The sequence below is a fragment of the Anolis carolinensis genome, chromosome 3, assembly GCF_035594765.1.
Source record: "Anolis carolinensis isolate JA03-04 chromosome 3, rAnoCar3.1.pri, whole genome shotgun sequence".
NCBI classification, from domain to species: domain Eukaryota; kingdom Metazoa; phylum Chordata; class Lepidosauria; order Squamata; family Dactyloidae; genus Anolis; species Anolis carolinensis.
In genome coordinates, this window is record NC_085843.1 from 171,667,728 (window position 1) to 171,686,892 (window position 19,165).

Genomic DNA, 19,165 nt, shown 5'->3' on the forward strand with positions numbered 1-19,165 from the left:
CCCTCAAAAACTATTCGCCCCCTCCTCCCTAATTTCGTAATGAGTATTAAAACATTTTTTCATTGATCACACAGGTTTAATGCAGATTGAAGAGAGCTACAAAAGATATGGGACATCCACCAGAAGTTTTCTTTTATTTTTTTTAATAATACTCTGAGATGCGCTGCACTTCATACACATTTTGCCAGTGTTAATGTGCTGGTGCAGATATAACAAAGTGTTCACAAACAGATTTCTGCTCATCATTTCTCCTCACACTCCTGGTGCCTTTAGGTTTGCCCACTTGAATACTGTTTTCGTTTGTGGGTCACTTGCCTACTGTGAAAATTCAAGCTCTGTTTCCTTTCAGAAATATGAGAACACGGGAATGGTTGGAGAAAGTTCTCGTGGGAATTGCTTTCCTCTAATGCTTCCATTTAGCCACCTGTGTGTCTCTGGCTCCATCTGTTAAGATCCCTCATCAGCTGTTTTGGGATTTTAAAATAAGGATAAGCACTGGAGCAAGGAAGTCTCAGTTTTTTGAGGCCTGCTGTAGCTCCGTAGCAGCGCCCGATATCAGATTTTATAAAAAACCTTTTTATCATGTGTTTTTCATGCAATCCCATGATCAAGTATGCATTTTCAGTCTGTGGTTTCTAGCCACCTCCACCTTTTCTCCCACTTCCTTCCGAGTTTGGTGCCTTTGTAGATGGGGCCAAAGTTGAAAGGTTGAAACTGATCTAGACAAGATTTTCCATATTTCTCTCTGTCCTGGAATGAGACTGATCTATTCTCTCTCTTTGTGGTTTTCTTCAGTGCAGTTTAAGCAGATATTAATTTTTCAGGATAATAAGCAAAAGATATTTCATCAATTTTAAACACCTAGTGGATGATATTCATTTTATATTATTCATGGTCATCTAGAAATAAATAAGGAAAATACAGAACATTTTCATGATGCAAGCAGATCTCCAAATGCTACTTTGGAAGTGTCTGTTTAGTAGAGGCATGCCGATATCCATTTTGGTTCGGGAAGTTCAACTAATTCAGCATTTGTTGAAAATTGATTGGAAAGGGCCACCCTGAAACGGATCATGAAGAGCCAAATCTTTCAGCTAATGGGGGCTGAGCAGAACTAGTAGTATTCTACCTCCTTTCTCTTTCTTTTCCTTCTTCAATTGATGGGTTTTTTAAAACTACTTTTCTTCCTTTTTTCTTCATTTCTTTATGTCAGGACCCAGGCTGCAGAGCACCAATAACCATGCGCAGAGACCAGAATCTATCTAATATCTTTATTAAAGAAATATATAAAGTCAATAAAAACAAGTGTAGAATAACGTTCAGAAGTAGACCTTTCAGGAAAGGTCAAATATAGTCCAGGAAATCAATGTCCAATATGAGATATTAGAGTCCAAAGTTATAATCCAATAACCGAAACACACACTTTGCTAAGCAAAGTGTGGGGAAATGACAAGGTCCTTTAGTCCAATGGAGCTTGACAACAAGGCTGGAAAACAAACTAGATGCTTGGCAAACAAGACTTGATACGAGGCAACAAGATGCAATAAGCAAGAACAGGGTCCATGGCGAGGTCCGGGGTACAAGGCAGGCTTGGAACTAGAACAAGGTCCGTGGCAAGGTCCTGGGAACAAGGAACTGGAGTAGCGTAGTCCACACACGATCTCACTCCAGAAGCTGACGAATTGACTCCGCAAGGATTCCCTTGCGGGTAAACACCTATATAGGATCTTGTTTTCCCGCCAAGGAACACTTTCCCTGGGGAACAAGAAGTGAAACCCATACTGTGTCCAGATGCATGACTCCTTAAGATTTCCCAAGGGAAACAGGCTTAATCAGCTAATTGTCTGGCAGCGATTCTGGCGCTTCGGCGATTCGCCTCCCTAGCGCCTCTATCTCGATTATAATTATCTTTGCGAGAGAACGGGGGAGAATTCTGCTCAAGGCTTGTTTGGCTGACTTCTTGTGGGCAAACATCTTGCAGGTGCAGGGGCTCCAATTCTGGCTGAAATGGTGGGAAACCCAAGTTTTCCTCTTCGTCTGCCACAATAGTACTAGGAAGGGGACTACATGGCCCATGAGACATCACACTATCCCCCTCCTCAAGGCCCCTCTCCAAAATGGGCCCTCTTCCCGAGGTGCGGGGCCGCGGCTTGGCACGGTAGGCCTGATGGAAGCACCGGACTAAATCGGGGGCATGGACTGTGGAAGCGTCTTCCCAAGAGCGTTCTTCGGGGCCAAAACCCTCCCAGTCAATGAGATACTGAAGGCGGCGGCGGTGGAAACGAGAATCCAAAATGTCCTGAACCTCGAATTCTTCCTCCCCGTCCACCAAAACAGGAGTGGGGCCGGGCGGTCTGTATCAGGGCGTACACCATCCGCCGGAAGGAGCAGGGAACGATGAAACACTGGATGGATGCGCATAGAGCGCGGAAGTTGGAGTTTGAAAGTCACGGGGTTAAGTTGCGCCACCACTGGATAGGGACCAATGAAACGGGCATCTAGCTTCCGGCAGGGGCGGTGGGAGGGCAAAAACGAGTGGACAGCAGAACTCGATCTCCTACCTTGATTTCGGGGCCCGATTGGCGATGACTGTCAGCGTGGCGTTTATAGTCCTCCTTGGCTTGGTCCAGTTGTTGGAGCAATAGTTGTTGCACCGCTGCGAGTTCTTGCAGCCATTCCTCCGCTGCGGGGACTTCTGAGGTTTCAATGACAGAAGGAAAGAAACGTGGATGGAATCCATAGTTTGCAAAGAACGGGGTTTCCTTGGTTGAAGCCTGGACACCGTTGTTGTAGGCAAACTCTGACAGAGGTAATAGGGATGCCCAATTGTCCTGTTGATAGTTTACATAACAGCGAAGGTATTGTTCCAAAGTGGCATTGGTGCGCTCCGTTTGCCCATCTGTTTGAGGGTGGTGAGCTGAAGATAAATGAGAGTCTATGCCCAATAGTTTCTGTAGTGCCTTCCAGAAACGAGAGGTGAATTGAGATCCACGGTCTGTGACTAAACTCTTGGGCAATCCATGTAGTCTGAAAACATGCTGAAGGAATAAATCTGCAGTCTCTTTGGCCGTGGGAAGGCCATTGCAGGGAATGAAATGGGCCAACTTGGTAAAAAGGTCCACCACCACTAGGATCGTGGTGAATCCAAGGGAGGGTGGTAGGTCAGTGATAAAATCCGCGGAAATTATCTCCCATGGGCGAGATGGAGTAGGAAGGGGATGCAGTAGGCTTCCTGTCGGCTTCCCCCTTCTTGTCTTGGAACGCTGGCATACCGGGCAGGTATTGACATATTTCTCCACATCTTTGCGGATCTTGGGCCACCAGAAATCTTGTAGGATCAAATGCATGGTTTTGAAAAGTCCAAAATGCCCCGCTGGCTTGCAGTCATGACACAGATGAAGTGCCTTTTCTCTGCCTGGTCCTGGAGGGATGTAGACATGATTTCTGTAGCATAATAGCCCATCCTTAAGTGAGAAAGGGAAGCGTAGTCCTTGGCGAATTTGGCCTTGAGCCCAGGCATCCGCCTGTTGACTGGCTCTAATTTCTTGAGCACAAAGGGGTCCTGGAGTAGAGGGAGTTGGTTCAACTGAAGTGGATTTGGTGTTTCCCACTGTGAGCGTGGCAAAGTTTTCGGGCTGCAGCAATTGGGATTCGAAAGTCTCTCTGCGCCCTGCAGCATACTCTGGTTTCCGTGATAGAGCATCTGCTTGCTTGGTCTGAGCTGGGGTTACATAATGGATCTGGAAGTCAAAACGCTCAAAAAATAAAGCCCAGCGCTGCTGCCTCTGATTTAGCTTGCGGGCAGTTCTTAGATGTTCCAAATTACGATGGTCAGTATGAACCTCAATGGGAAATTTGGCCCCTTCTAACCAATGTATCCAATTTTCAAAGGCTGCCTTTATGGCCAAAAGTTCTTTCTCCCAAATAGTGTAATTTCTCTCTGGGGCTGTTAGTTGACGGGAGTAAAAGGCACAAGGATGAAGATGTTTTCCCACTGGCTGCATGAGTACAGCCCCAATTGCCACATCGGAGGCGTCAGCCTGCACAACAAAAAGGGTTTTTGGATCAGGGTGCTGTAGAATTGGCTGGGACGTGAATAACTTCTTTAGTTGCTGGAACCCATTCTCTGCTTGCTCCGTCCAGCGGAAAGGCTGTTGTCCTCGGATGCAGCTGGTGATTGGGTCAGACCAGCGGGCAAAGTCTGGAATGAACTTGCGGTAGTAGTTCGCGAACCCCAAGAAACGTTGCACTTCTTTCTTGTTGGTTGGCGCCCGCCATTCCAATACTGCTGAAACCTTTGCCGGGTCCATGGAGAGCCCTAGTGGCGAGACACGGTATCCCAGGAAGTCTACCTCTTGTAGATCAAAAGCGCATTTTTCCAACTTGGCATATAGTCCATGATCCCGCAATCGTTGTAACACCATTCTGACGTGTTTCTCATGCTCCGATTGTGATCTAGAAAACACCAAAAAATCGTCCAAGTATATGATCAAGAACCGATCTAGATAATCCTGGAAAATATCATTGACAAAATGCTGGAACGTTGTGGGAGCTCCGGATAAACCGAAATTCATGACTAGGGACTCGAATAATCCGAATTTAGTCTGGAAGGCGGTTTTCCACTCGTCCCCCTCCCTGATGCGAACTAGATTGTAAGCCCCCCGGAGATCCAGCTTGGTGTAAACCTTGGCCCCTCGAAGCCGGTCTAATAGGTCCGAGATCAAAGGCAGGGGGTAGCGGTTCCGCTTCGTGATATTGTTCAATGCTCTATAGTCCACAACTAAGCGTAGGTCCCCTGACTTCTTTTTCACAAACATCACCGGGGAGGCAGCTGGAGATTGAGAGGGTCTGATGAATCCCTTGCGAAGATTTGACTCTATGAACTCCCTGAGAGCTTCTTGCTCTGGTTCCGTCAGGGAGTAGAGATGTCCTCGCGGGATCGGGGCCCCCTCCACCAAGTCAATGGCACAGTCATAAGGTCTATGTGGGGGTAGTTTCTCGGCTTCCTTTTCATTGAAAACATCCCAAAAGTCTGAATATTTCTTGGGTAAGGTGATGATGGGCTCAGCGTCTGTGGCATGGCAGACCTTGGCTACTAGACAATGGTTTTGGCAATATTTTGAAGCAAACTGTAGTTCTCTGTTGGTCCAGGAGATGTTTGGGTCGTGGAGCGTTAGCCATGGAATTCCCAAAATCACAGGGAAGTGGGGCACCTCGGTAACAAACAAGGAAATATCTTCCAGGTGTTCCCTTATCCACATCCTGGTGGGTTCAGTCCATTGACTTACTGGACCCGTCTTTAGGGGATGGCCATCGATAGCCTGCACCACCCGGGCGTTCTTGAAATCGTGGTATTGTAATCCTAGAGAGTCGGCATACTCTCTATCGATGAAATTGTTTGTTGCTCCTGAGTCTATCATGGCATGGATCATGACGGGTCCTTTTTTCGCTGACCACAACGTGACCACTAGGAGAAATAGGACCCCGGTTTGCGGCTCTTGAGTGGGGTTCTTGACCGGGTTGGCGAGCCTCTCTACGCCCAGTCGCTGGCTTCCCCCGCCGGCTTTGCGCCAGCCGCCTCGGCCATCTCCATCTCCGCGGAGGACGCCGCTGCCAAGCGGGCGGCAGGCTTTCTCTTGACTGGACATTCTCTGGCGAAGTGGCCCCCGTTCCCGCAGTACCAACAGAGGTTTAAACGTTGGCGGCGGGCCTTCTCAGCAACATCTAATCTGGGACGCACATTGCCCAACTGCATCGGCTCCTCCTCGCTTCCTCTGGGGTATGGGGCTGGTGGTGGGGGTCTCCATACTGGACGTGGCTGAATACTGGCGGGAGCGGGAGGTTTCACTCCTGCTCTTCCACTCTGGCCTCGGAGCCACTGTTTTTTGTTAGCAAGCAGGACTTCGGCTCGTAAACATTGATCGATAAGTCTCTCAAGGGAGTTTGGAGGATCCACCTTGGAGATTTCTTCCTGCATCTCGATGTTGAGACCCTCACGAAACTGTCCTCTGAGGGCTATATCATTCCAACCGGTGTTTTGGGCCAGCACTCGGAACTCGGCTATGTACTGGGACAACGGCCTGTCCCCTTGGAAAAGGCGCCGGAGTTTATGGCCGGCCGCCTCCACATTGTCCTCGATCCCCCATGTCGCCTTAAGGTGATTCAGGAAGTTTTGCACAGAACTTAGGTGCATGGAACCCGCATCAAATAGCGCCATCGCCCAATTGGCTGCTGGCCCTTCTAGGAGACTGTAAATCCACGCCACCTTGATTTCTTCTTGAGGAAACTCGGCTTGACGGGCTTCTATGTACGCCTGGCATTGGCGACGGAAAACATGAACCTTGGAGGCTTCTCCAGAAAACTTGGTTGGAAGCGCCAGGCCAGGGAGCCGGATACCTCGTTCCTTCAAGCCCCGTATTTCTCCCTCCTGCGTATGGAGTGTATCACGGATTCTGTCTAATTCATCCTTGGAAATGGTGTAGCTGAGTGGTTGGGCTTCCGCCCCGGTTCCTGTAGACATCCTGGCCTAAGGTTAATTGGTGCTTAGGGTGGCGGAGTCAAACTGTCAGGACCCAGGCTGCAGAGCACCAATAACCATGCGCAGAGACCAGAATCTATCTAATATCTTTATTAAAGAAATATATAAAGTCAATAAAAACAAGTGTAGAATAACGTTCAGAAGTAGACCTTTCAGGAAAGGTCAAATATAGTCCAGGAAATCAATGTCCAATATGAGATATTAGAGTCCAAAGTTATAATCCAATAACCGAAACACACACTTTGCCAAGCAAAGTGTGGGGAAATGACAAGGTCCTTTAGTCCAATGGAGCTTGACAACAAGGCTGGAAAACAAACTAGATTCTTGGCAAACAAGACTTGATACGAGGCAACAAGATGCAATAAGCAAGAACAGGGTCTGTGGCGAGGTCCGGGGAACAAGGCAGGCTTGGAACTAGAACAAGGTCCGTGGCAAGGTCCTGGGAACAAGGAACTGGAGTAGCGTAGTCCACACACGATCTCACTCCAGAAGCTGACGAATTGACTCCGCAAGGATTTCCTTGCGGGTAAACACCTATATAGGATCTTGTTTTCCCGCCAAGGAACACTTTCCCTGGGGAACAAGAAGTGAAACCCATACTGTGTCCAGATGCATGACTCCTTAAGATTTCCCAAGGGAAACAGGCTTAATCAGCTAATTGTCTGGCAGCGATTCTGGCGCTTCGGCGATTCGCCTCCCTAGCCCCTCTATCTCGATTATAATTATCTTTGCGAGAGAACGGGGGAGAATTCTGCTCAAGGCTTGTTTGGCTGACTTCTTGTGGGCAAACATCTTGCAGGTGCAGGGGCTCCAATTCTGGCTGAAATGGTGGGAAACCCAAGTTTTCCTCTTCGTCTGCCACAATAGTACTAGGAAGGGGACTACATGGCCCATGAGACATCACACTTTAGAAGAAGAAACTGAGTGCTTCCCAGTCTCCTTCCTAAAGGCCCCTCCTTGGCAGAGTGCATGATGGGAGTTGAAGTTTTTCTCTCTGTTTCTCAAGTTTGTTTTTCAGCCAGTCAGCGCTGGTTGTGCCCATTCTCTGATTGGCTGAGAATAGACACAACCAGCAGCTACTACAATTCCCAGAACCTGCTTTTAAAATTTCCCCAAAATTAGTGGATTGGTGAAAAGTTCTGAAAGTTGGCAGGTACTTTGCAGTCATGCATGTGGCCTACAAGAGAGGAAAGTTCCTCCTGATAGGCCTAAATATGACTGAGAAACAAGCCTCTAAAGTTTCCCCAATGTTTCCAGTGGGCCAAATCTTTCCAGAATAAAAATGGCACACCAATCCCTATTTTGGCAACAGCTCAGAAAACAGAACAGGGGGGCAGCCAAAAAAACAGATCCGAAAATAGTAAGGTTTTGGGGCAATAGGCACACCCTTACTGTTTAGTGGACTTCCTTATGGGGCAAATATATGTCGCAGTGGTTGCTATAGTTTGTAAAGAAATACATACACCATAAAAAAATAAAAGAAATACACCATAGTTGGAAAGGCTGTTATTAGCTGCTTGCTTAGCTTACTGGCCTGATGTTTACTGTTGATAGAGAACTTCAAGGCTGTTTCAGCCCTTCAAGGAACTTTCAAATAGAAGATTGTTCTCTGAAAACCCTTCAAATATAGAACTGAAAGCAAGAAATAATGACCTAAATTTACTGGCTTGCTCCAACTAGAGCGAATACATTTAATCAATGGGATTTAATTAAGCGTTGACTTATCATTCAGTAATTGACTCAACAGATCTACTCCGCTTAAGAGTTGCCGATTTAGGCCAAAGGGTTCAACCAATTTATATTCAATCAGGAAGTAAAATGTATTTTTATAAGTTCTGCATGTCTGAATCAAAATACAGTAGAGTCTCACTTATCCAATACTCGCTTATCCAACATTCTGGATTACCCAATGCATTTTTGTAGTCAATGTTTTCAATATATTGTGATATTTTGGTGCTAAATTCGTAAATACAGTAATTACAACATAACATTACTGTGTATTGAACTACTTTTTCTGTCAAATTTGTTGTATAACATGATGTTTTGGTGCTTAATTTGTAAAATCATAATCTAATTTGATTTTTAATAGGCTTTTCCTTAATGCCTCCTTATTATCCAACATATCGCTTATCCAACATTCTGCTGGCCCGTTTATGTTGGATAAGTGAGAATCTACTGTACATATAGATCTGAATGCAATTTGTTGTGCCTCTTCTACTAGGTATGCCAAGCCCAGATATTAAGAGACAAGGGTGCATTTTTGTTGCCCCAAGCTGCCATGCCAGGTGTTTGCTCAGTTATTTTCCATTTTGAAATTATCCAGAAATGATGTGAAATATGTCAGTGATGCAGAAATAAAATAGATCCTCCCTCTGAGAAAGGCAAAGAATCAAAATTTCAGTGCCTATTAAGCTCAAAAAATTAAGCTATAGGTGCTCCACCCATTTCAAATAAATGCCAGGTGTGCATCAGGGTGGGACTGTGGCATGTATATAAAATCTACCCATGTTTAGGAAGTCTCCATTGATTTATTGGCTTAAGGACTAAAGCTGTTGGAAACAAGCATGTCTGGCAAAAACATCCAGGGATTTGCTCAGCAAACGGAGCGCACAATGCATGATGCCGGTAAGAAACATTTCGACATTTTACCCTTTTGTTTTCATATTAGAAATCCAGTGAAAAATTTGGTTCTCGGGACTTGTTGATACATTCAGGCGAATCAAGTTTTCCCTGCTTTATGTTAACAGGAGGTAGTGTTTTGAACTGAAATTTATGTCAATGGAGGTAGAGTTATAAACTAAAATGTATGTCTGTTAATGAGAACTGAAAAAAAGATATTTTGCGACTGGAGACAAAAGGCAAAATAGGTGTCACCATTATAAATACAGAGATTTGTTGAACTGGTACTTGACTCCAACTTTGATGTTGGCTATGGCAAAGATTCCTACATCACAACTGAGAGCATCGGGTTATCTGAAAGACTGTGGGACAAGTAATGCAGTACACATAGGTCAGTCCCTAACATCATGGCAGTACTTCAAGGTTTCCATATGCAGGGAGATGTTTAAGAAATAAATGAATTAGTTTCAAGGATTCAAACTTGGATATCCTCATGCTAAGCCTACTGCATTCAGTTTGTCAAAAGACATAACTTGTACCTTTAAGACTTAAATAAATTTGTAGCATCACTCAGTCTACTTCATCAGATGCAAAATGAAGATGGAAGATAAGATGCATCGAATGAAGTCAGTTGAACCCACAAGATGTCAAGTTGCAGATTTCTTTGTTTCAGTCTCAAAGGGACTACAAGAGCTCTTGTCTATTCTATATGTTCAATATATCACATTGACTTCAATGCCAGCTGGTCACTATGGGGAATAAGGTGATAGACTAGATCAGTGGTTCTCAACCTGTGGTCCCCAAGTGTTTTGGCCTACAACTCCCAGAAATCCCAGCCAGTTTACCAGCTGTTGGGATTTCTGGGAGTTGAAGGCCAAAACATCTGGCGACCCACAATTTGAGAACCACTGGACTAGACATTTGGTCAGACCCATTAGGTTTTCCTTAAATTAGTCTGGCTATTGAAGCAACTGGATTGCAAGGTACACCCTACCCAAGGTGCCTTGTATTGGAATAGCCACAAGACAGCAGAGCTTGGAAATGGGGAACAACAACTCCAAGAATTCCCCAACCCTCTTAGTTAGTGGTCATGCTGGAGTTGTAATCCTTTCCTAAGCCCTCGGAAATACATGTAGCACAAATTGTGTCAGTGGGGCAGTAAATCCATTCTTGGTTTCAATATGAACTTTAACAGAACTATCCATGGTGCTGAACCTATTCTTAAGACATTTTGGAGCAAGCCTTTGAAATTCAGATTAAATTGAAAGTAGATTTACTACCCTAATGAGCTCAGAATCACTAGCTGCCAATGTACCATCCCAGATTCGAATGATATCACTGGCCACACACGTTGGCGCCTTGAATGTCTGACCTGTTTCTGGATATATTTGACATGCTGATTCCAAAATGGCACCTATTCTCCTATCAGCTCTAGTTTTTGAGATACAGAACATATGCCATCTACCATCTGCTCGATCATAGAAAACCGTGATAACTATATCTAAAAAGCTAGGGCTGATGTGGTCTGTCCAATTCCATTTTCTGAATTTGCATCCCAAATAATCCCAGGAGCAGACCTAAAAACCAAGTCTTTAGACAGACAGACAACAGATATATAGATGATAGATAGAAAGTTGGACTGTGTATTCTTTTATACCTATTGCTTAAAAAGTCACTTTAAAAATGAAAAAAATATCCATGTTGAAAAACATTCTAATTCATGTCCTTAAATGCCAGTCATCTGTTAGGTCACCAGCACTCAACCAGGTGCTGCGATAAGATAGATGTTTTTCATATTGCATGTTATGAAAAGAAAATTAGGGTTAAGAAAGAAAATTAGGTTTTGCTGCATGCTCTACATTTTAAATAACATGTGGTTTAGCTAAAAAGTACCCAACCACTCTTTTGCTTTCCCAATCTATGTACCCCAAATCCTTTAGCACAGCCAGGCAGTTCACTTGGCATGCCACCATTGACAACCAATGGATCATGGGATCAATTTAGTTGTGCCTCTTTTAATCTTGTTTTAGTCACAGTTTGTACAAGTCTCATGTATTGTGTTCTTTTTACCCCCACTGTCTCACTGTACTTTTGACTTCTTGACCCATGTCTGATGACTAACATATCTTGTTTTTCCTGATTTCAGCAAACAGTCTGGGAAAGGCCACACAAAAAGGCATGAATCAAGTTTCGGAGGCAGGTCAGAAAGGTATGACAGAAATACGCTGGGGTTCAAACTGAGCATGCTAAAAGAACAAATTCAACCATTTGTACTCAAGTCATAGCACCAACTGAAGCAAGATATGCACCAGGGAGAAATCAAATGATCTCGGGTCTGTCATTGTCTCCTCCAGATGTGTTGATTTGCAAGCCTCAACACTTTACTGACAGAGGTTCTACCCAACACATCTGGAAGTGCTGGGTTGGGAGAAGAACAGTCATTGCCTGTTTGATTTGTAATGCTTGTCTCCATTTCTAAGCCGAAGAGCTGGCATTGTCCGTAGATACCTGCAAGGTCATGTGGCCGACATGACTGCATGGAGCGCCGTTACCTTCCCGCCGGAGCGGTACCTATTGATCTACTCACATTGGCATGTTTTTGAACTGCTAGGTTGGCAGAAGCTGGATCTAACAGCAGGCGCTCACTCCGCTCCCGGGATTTGAACCTGGGACCTTTCGGTCTGCAAGTTCAGCAGCTCAGTGCTTTAACACACTTCACCACCGGGAGTCCTTTTAAGATCATAACATAATATAAATTTCAGCCCCTTTGACCATATCATTTCCCACTTATTAGTATATTCTACCCAAATTTCTTAGACCATTTTATCATATGCTGTTTCACTTGTGATTCATCCAGATAGAACTTAACAAAGGTTTATACATTTTACCAATGAAATGTTCATCATCGATACATAGTTAAAATTCAAACTCTGATTCTTTATATAACTTTTTCCAGACTCTGAACTTGAACTCAACTGCAGTAGCAGTTGAGTTCCTGGGGAAACTTGAAGCAATGATCACTTTCCCCAGGAAAACAAAGCAACAAAGGCACCATTTTCTAGGAGTCTTATGTCCAGCAGAATCTTCCTATGTTCTATTCCATTATTACCTTATACTTTTTCAGAATAAGGTTGCTTAGGAACACCACTAATAAACAATGCATGTTGAAGCAGCAAATGTGTGTGGTCAAGATTACACTGAAATGAAATATAACAGGTTGTCGAAGACTTTCATGGCCAGAATCACTGGGTTGCTGTGAGTTTTCCAGGCTGTATGGCCATATTCCTAAGGGAATCCTTTGTTTGTAGGTGTTCGCTGGCCCTCATTGTTTCCTGTCTGGAATGACCCTGTTTCCTGAATGTTGTTCTTTATTTACTATTCTGATTTTAGAGGGGTTTTTTTATACTGGTAGCCAGATTTTATTCATTTTCATGGTTTCCTTCTTTCTGTTGAAATTGTCCACATATTTGTGGATTTCAGTGGCTTCTCCGACATGGTGGTTGTTAGAGTGGTCCAACATTTCTATGTTCTCAAATAATATTCTGTATCCGGGTTAGTTCATCAATTTCTCTGCTATGGCTGACTTCTCTGGCTGAATTAGTCTGAACAGCAAAGGACTCCCCCAGGCAGGAAGCATACAAGCTTTGAAGCTGCAAGGCTATTCAATGCTAATCAAGCTGGTCAGTTGCAACATTCACACTTGCCTCAAATAGACAAGAGTTCTTTCTCCCACCCTGGACATTTCACAGATATATAAATCTCACTTGCCTAGTTTTCAACAGACTTCACAGCCGCTGAGGATGCCTGCTATAGATGTGGGCAAAACGTTAGGAGAGAATGCTTCTGGAACATGGCCATACAGCCTGGAAAACTCACAGCAACCGAATATTATAGGTTGTTATTGTCAGGAAAGCTAGACTCATGTTTTTATAAACCACACATACAAACACAACAAGTCTATACCATAAAATGATCTTTCTTTCCTTTTACAGCTGTGGACCAGACTTGCAAGATGGTTCAAGAAGGTGTCGACAAAGCAACTGGAGAAGCAGCAAATGCAATATCCGGCCTTGAGAAAAAAATTGGACTTAAGAAATGAGGATGGCGGCTAGCACCATGTCTAGAGTAGAGAAAGATAGCTGAGCAACCCTAGACCCGCGTTTTCCTCTTCTGCTTCTATTATAATCATTATCTTTGCATAAAATGTGGAATATATTATTATTTTATGTTCATTTTAATTGGTGTGCCTTTTGAAAAGAAAAGAAAAAGACAGCAAACAACCTCCAGAAGATGAAAACATCTTCATGATCCACTGACCAACAGTGTGCAGTCCTTCAGCACTTCCAACTGTAGGCGGATTTGCTGAATGATCATCTCACTGGTGTCATGTTAATGGCCATAAAATAATTTCATCCCCACCCCCATTAAAGTGTTTTTCTCCCCGTCCCGTCTTCACAACTTCATTTTTTATATACAGATGAGACCTCATACTAAAGAAGAGGTGGAATCATATGGCTTTCCCAACAGAAGTTGTTGGACTACAACTCCCAGCATTCCTCACTATTGGCTATTCTGGATAGGGCTACTGGAACTTGCAGCCCAACAATATCTGGAGGACAATATGATGAAACTAAGAGGGTCACTCAATGGAGAAAGTGCAGACATTTCCAAAATGTGCCTGTTTTTGAGATCTGAGCAAGTATGTTGATATAACCAGCCTGCCTACCCTAAAGACAGCAAATTCCCATTTGATCTTATATACTGAGCAGTATCAGCCCTAGTTAGTACTTGGATGGGAGACCAACAACAAATCCTATATTTCAGATGAAACAATTGGCAAACCACCTCTGAGTATTCCTTGACTAAGAAAAAACCCTACAAAATTCATGGATTGCTAGAAATCGACAGGTGACTTGAAGGCACACACATACACTTATTTGCATGCAATTTGTGCATATTGTTAAACCATGATGGCTTTGGAAGTTTGTGTTAGTCTTTGTACAGATGGTTCTGTTGCTGACTGTCTGAAAGTGGATGTTAAATCTGCAGAGACGTAATGCTGCTGCAGTTGGTATGATTTTCCAACCGTGTCCATTACAAAACTGCAGACGTTGAAAATGTACAGAATGCCAAAGCCACTCTTCATAGCTATCTGTCAACCAACAAAGAAACCACTGCAATAGTTCAGCTATGTAATTATTAATGCAGAAATACGATGATAGCTTGCATGTCTTTCCATTATGTGTTTATTTGAATATAATGAAATAAAAGGTGCATAAAGATCTGAATTCTATGAGTGGCTGCAAACACTGTTCTTACGGATCTCTTCCTTATTCCATCAGACTTGACCATCAGGACCTTTTAATGGCATGCGAATTTGTTGATTTTGAAAATATTTTCCCTTTAAATGAATTTTTAAGTTTATTTAGTTTAATACTTTATTTCTCTATTTATAAATGTGTTATTGTTATTTGTTGTGTGCATTCAATTTGTGACTTATTTATGGTGACATAAGGTGATCCTATCAAGGGTCTTTCATAAATAGATTTGGTGAGAGAGAATTTATCATTGAGAGGCTGAGAAAATGTGATTTGCCCTGGACTTTTTGTAAATCTATGGAGCTACTACAATCTAGAAGGAGAAGAACATTCTCATTTGGACCTACTACAGTTGGCTATCCTCGCTGTGCCACTAAAAGCTGGTATCATGTTGAAAGCTCAAATCTTCCTTTGGCGACTAATTTAACTGCTATTTGAGTATTGGACAAGGACACTGGGACCTCTTTCCTATCACCTGATTATTTAACAGACAATGTTAGGAACTTGAAAAGACTGTGGGAAATGGAGTTATAGAACAAGATATGACAAATTGTAGAGACAACCGGGATGACAAGGAATACAAAAGTAAGAGAAATTAGGAGGAAAATCTTACGTAAGTGGTATTGTACACCCTGTCAATTAGCGTATTATTATAAAAATGGAAGCAGTCAGCGCTGGCATGGATGTCAACAGAAAGAGCGGTTTTTGCACATGATGTGGGAATGCAAATATAATACTTCTGGCAGACTATGCAAAATGTGTCAAACCAAATATTAGGAATTGATTGGGTTATAACAAAAGAAATCATAGTCTTGGTACAAAGAGAGGGAATGGGAAATTGTTATTTATTGGTTCAGTTGCTTCCAACTTATCATGACCTCATGGACCAGCCCACTCAGGAGCTCCCTGTCGGCCGTGGCCACCCCCAGTTCCTTCAAGGTCAAGCCAGTCACTTCAAGGATACCATCCATCCATCTTGCCCTTGGTCAGCCCCTCTTCCTTTTTCTTTCCATTTTCCCCAGCATCAGTATCTTCTCCAAGCTTTCCTGTCTTCTCATTATGTGGCCAAAGTACTTCATCTTTGCCTCTAATGTCCTTCCCTTCAATGAGCAGCCGGGCATTATTTCCTGGAGTATAGACTGGTTGGATCTTCTTGCGGTCCAAGGCACTCTCAGGATCTTCCTCCAACACTACAGTTCAAAAGCGTCTATCTTCCTTCACACAGCCTTCCTTATGATCCAGCTCTCACACCCATAGGTTACTAGGTTACCCATTGCTTTAACTATGCGGACCTTTATTGCCAATGTGATGTCTCTACTCTTCACTATTTTATCAAGGTTGGCCATTACTCTCCTCCCAAGAAGTAAACGTTTTCTGATTTCCTGGCTGCAGTCTGCATCTGCTCTAATCTTTGCACCTCGAAATACAAAGTCTGTCACTGCCCCCATGTTTTCTCCTTCTATTTGCAAGTTATAAATCAGTCTGGTTGCCATAATCTTGGTTTTTTGATATTTAACTGCAACCTAGCTCTTGCACTTTATTCTTTCACCTTTGTTATAAGCCTCCTCAGCTCCTCCTCGCTTTCAGCCATCAAAGTGGTATCATCTGCATATCTAATGGGAAATTACAGAGAAATAAAGGAAGCAATAATTGAGTGCACACAAGCGGTGATTATATTGGGATGGAAAGACAAATCAAAGTGGACAGTAAATAAATGGTATCAATGTATGGTGGACCAAATGGAATTCGAAATTATGCATGTAACATTAAGTGATTCAAAAGGTAATGAACGCAAGAAGTTGAAGAAAGATGAAACCGGGCATGAATTATATGATGAATAAGTCTAGAGATCATGCCATAAGAAATAGGATACAAATGTTATACAGTATGTCAATCTAGAAGGTCTGTCTCAAAAGGATTAATATGTAAAAGAAAATAATCCTCATGGTGGTAGTGGAAACTGTAAATGTGTATGTGTATATGCGTACGTCCTAAAATAAAAAATATATCGAAAAAGGGACAATGCTAGGAACTAAATGTAGGACCTTACATATGCAAAGCATATTATTTACATTATGTCCTCCAGAATGTTTACCTGCATGTCTACCTGCTCCAAAGTCGCCTGCAGAGAGTTTCTAATTTGATCACCAAAACAGTACTTGAACAAGGAAAAAGTTAATATTTTCCGTAATAGGATTTCCCTATTTTATCCCACCCTAGACTGCTATTTGCTGACTGCAAGTGATTATCCAGTTATTATCCATCTAAACAATTCAAACTTGCATAGGAATAATAGTCTTCTGGGTAATATTCAAAAGACAGATTGAATATCAAAATTCCAATGAAAGAATAAATAAAGTAGCTAAAAATATCTTTTAAAAAAACTAAACAACTCCCTCCTGCACTTTCTCTTTCTAACCACAAAGTGGAGTGCAAGAATGCCTTATGCATACTAAGTTGTTTGCTGCATTTTCCCAAAACTAGAGAAGAAGCTGGAATTCTAAGTACATCTAAGATGGACTAATAAAAAGGAATGGTTCTGTTATAAATCTGCATACCCTAAAGGGAGATTTGTGGCCAATTCCATGGTCACAGTCACTGCTCTGTACTCACCCACTCTTCCTCCAAACGGATAGAAAATAGCCTCCAAAAGCCTGGGATTAGCTCTAAGAATAAGGTGTCCACACAAACATATGCACACAGCATAAAACAGAGAAAATGAATCACCAGAAAAAAAGGATAAAGGAGACTTTGTGTTTGCATAGATTTATACCTCAGGTCTCTATAAAACTAAATTGGTAAAAACAGCTCTATTAACTGCTACAATGCAGGAATAAACAATGTAAACAACTAAGGACCTTTGACACAACACAACCGAGCTCCCGTCTGTCAGCTCCAGCTTCCCATCCAGGGACATGAGAGAGAAGCCTCCCACAGGATGGTAAAACATCCGGGCATCCCCTGGGCAACATCCTTGCAGACAGCCAATTCTCTCACGCCAGAAGCCACTTGCAGTTTCTCAAGTTGACACGGGAAAAAAATACACAACTGTAACACTATTAAGTGCCATGGCACTTCCTATAGTATCCTGGGATTTGTAATGTGGTGAAGCACTCGAGGAGCTCTCTGGTCAAGAATGCTAAAAACTCTTCCACTAAGCAGCAAACCCAGGATTCCAGTGTTATGTGATTTCAGCTCTGCAAAAACAGTGGGTTCGGGCTCCCGGTGTGCCTGAGCTTCAATTCGAAATAAGACATGGCAGGGTGAAGGCAAGAATCAGAGACTTTATTCACTTCTGGCCAAAAGTAGATAATCAATACTTAGACCATAGGTATTTCACATACCAAACAGAAAGTGGATAAAAGCAATGGATACATACAGAGACACTTATAAAAGTTTGACAGCTATTCAAACAATCAACTTTTTTCTGATGCAAGTCATGATCCGTGTGCTGATTGGTTTAAGTGCACCATCTGCAGCTGATTGGTTTTCTGGTCTGGCGGGAAATTTAATAATAATAATAATAATAGTAATAATAATAATAATAAATAAAACTTTATTTATACCCCACCACCATCTCCCCGCGGGGACTCGGGGCAGCTTACATGGGGCAGAGGCCCAAACAATATAGGACAAAATATAGGCAACATAATACAAATCACACTATAAAAAAGACAAAACAGTAATACAATATATCAACCAAAACAAAAATACAGGATAAAAAATTGCATTTAAAACACATAAATGGTAAAATCGTAATAAATACAGGATAGATTATTAAAAACCCTCTGGGGCTGATTAATTAATGACTGTATCTCCAAAGGCCTGCCGAAACATCCAAACTCTCATTGCTCAGTTTGAAGTTTATGGATGTTTTCTTGGTCTAACTACAGTGGGTGCATGGGGAAAGGAATGTGGGCAGAGTTCTGTTGATGGGTGTTGATAGCTTTAATCCTGCTAGGCCGGATTTGACAATGTGTCCAGGCTGGGGAAACAATGGGTATTGACACCTCTGGTTGGACTCAGGGAGAGAAAATGGCAGGGTGTTGATGTGAACCGCTTTGAGTCTCCCCAAGGGTGAGAAAAGCAGTATATAAATTAAATAAATAAATAAATAAATAAATGACTCTGTGATCTTTTCGTCAAGCCAAGGATTAGTTCATTGTTGGGTATAAGTTTTGTTGTTGGTTAGGAAGGGATGGTCACCAGGAGGTTATGCCATCTGCCTGAAGGAGTAATGGAATTAGCCTTATGTTCCCCTCTGGTGTGTGCTTGTGCAACTATGGATCTGAAACAAAGGTTGCCTTTGGAAACCTTCACAGCATGTTCCTTGGCCACAGGTTTTGAGTTCTTTTGGGATACCAGGATTTTGACCACAAGAGGATATTGTCTTGTTTGTTGAAGTGCAATCATAGTGCTATAATTATGCAGTATGAAAGGGACCTGGGACACCTGATTAATTCCACAATGCTACTATTTTATTTTTATGCTCCATGCAGTCATGCCGGCCACATGACCTTGGAGGTGTCTACGGACAACGCCGACTCTTCGGCTTAGAAATGGAGATGAGCACCAACCCCAGAGTCGGTCATGACTGGACTTAAAGTCAGGGGAAAACCTTTACCTTACTACTATTTTAAGAACAAAGAAGAACATGGATAAGCAACATTCAGAGAAGGCCGAGGTCATT

At 42.8% G+C, this 19,165-nt stretch overlaps 1 protein-coding gene across 1 annotated transcript; it reads left to right on the forward strand.

Annotated features, from left to right (window-relative positions):
- The first annotated feature begins 8,679 nt into the window (after positions 1 to 8,679).
- Positions 8,680 to 14,445, forward strand: adirf (adipogenesis regulatory factor). The gene is made up of 3 exons (XM_003223270.3): positions 8,680 to 9,163; positions 11,304 to 11,366; positions 13,150 to 14,445. Exons 1-3 carry the CDS (start codon positions 9,103 to 9,105, stop codon positions 13,254 to 13,256), a joined length of 231 nt encoding a protein of 76 aa, XP_003223318.1. The 5' UTR covers positions 8,680 to 9,102; the 3' UTR covers positions 13,257 to 14,445.
- The last annotated feature ends 4,720 nt before the right edge of the window (positions 14,446 to 19,165 follow it).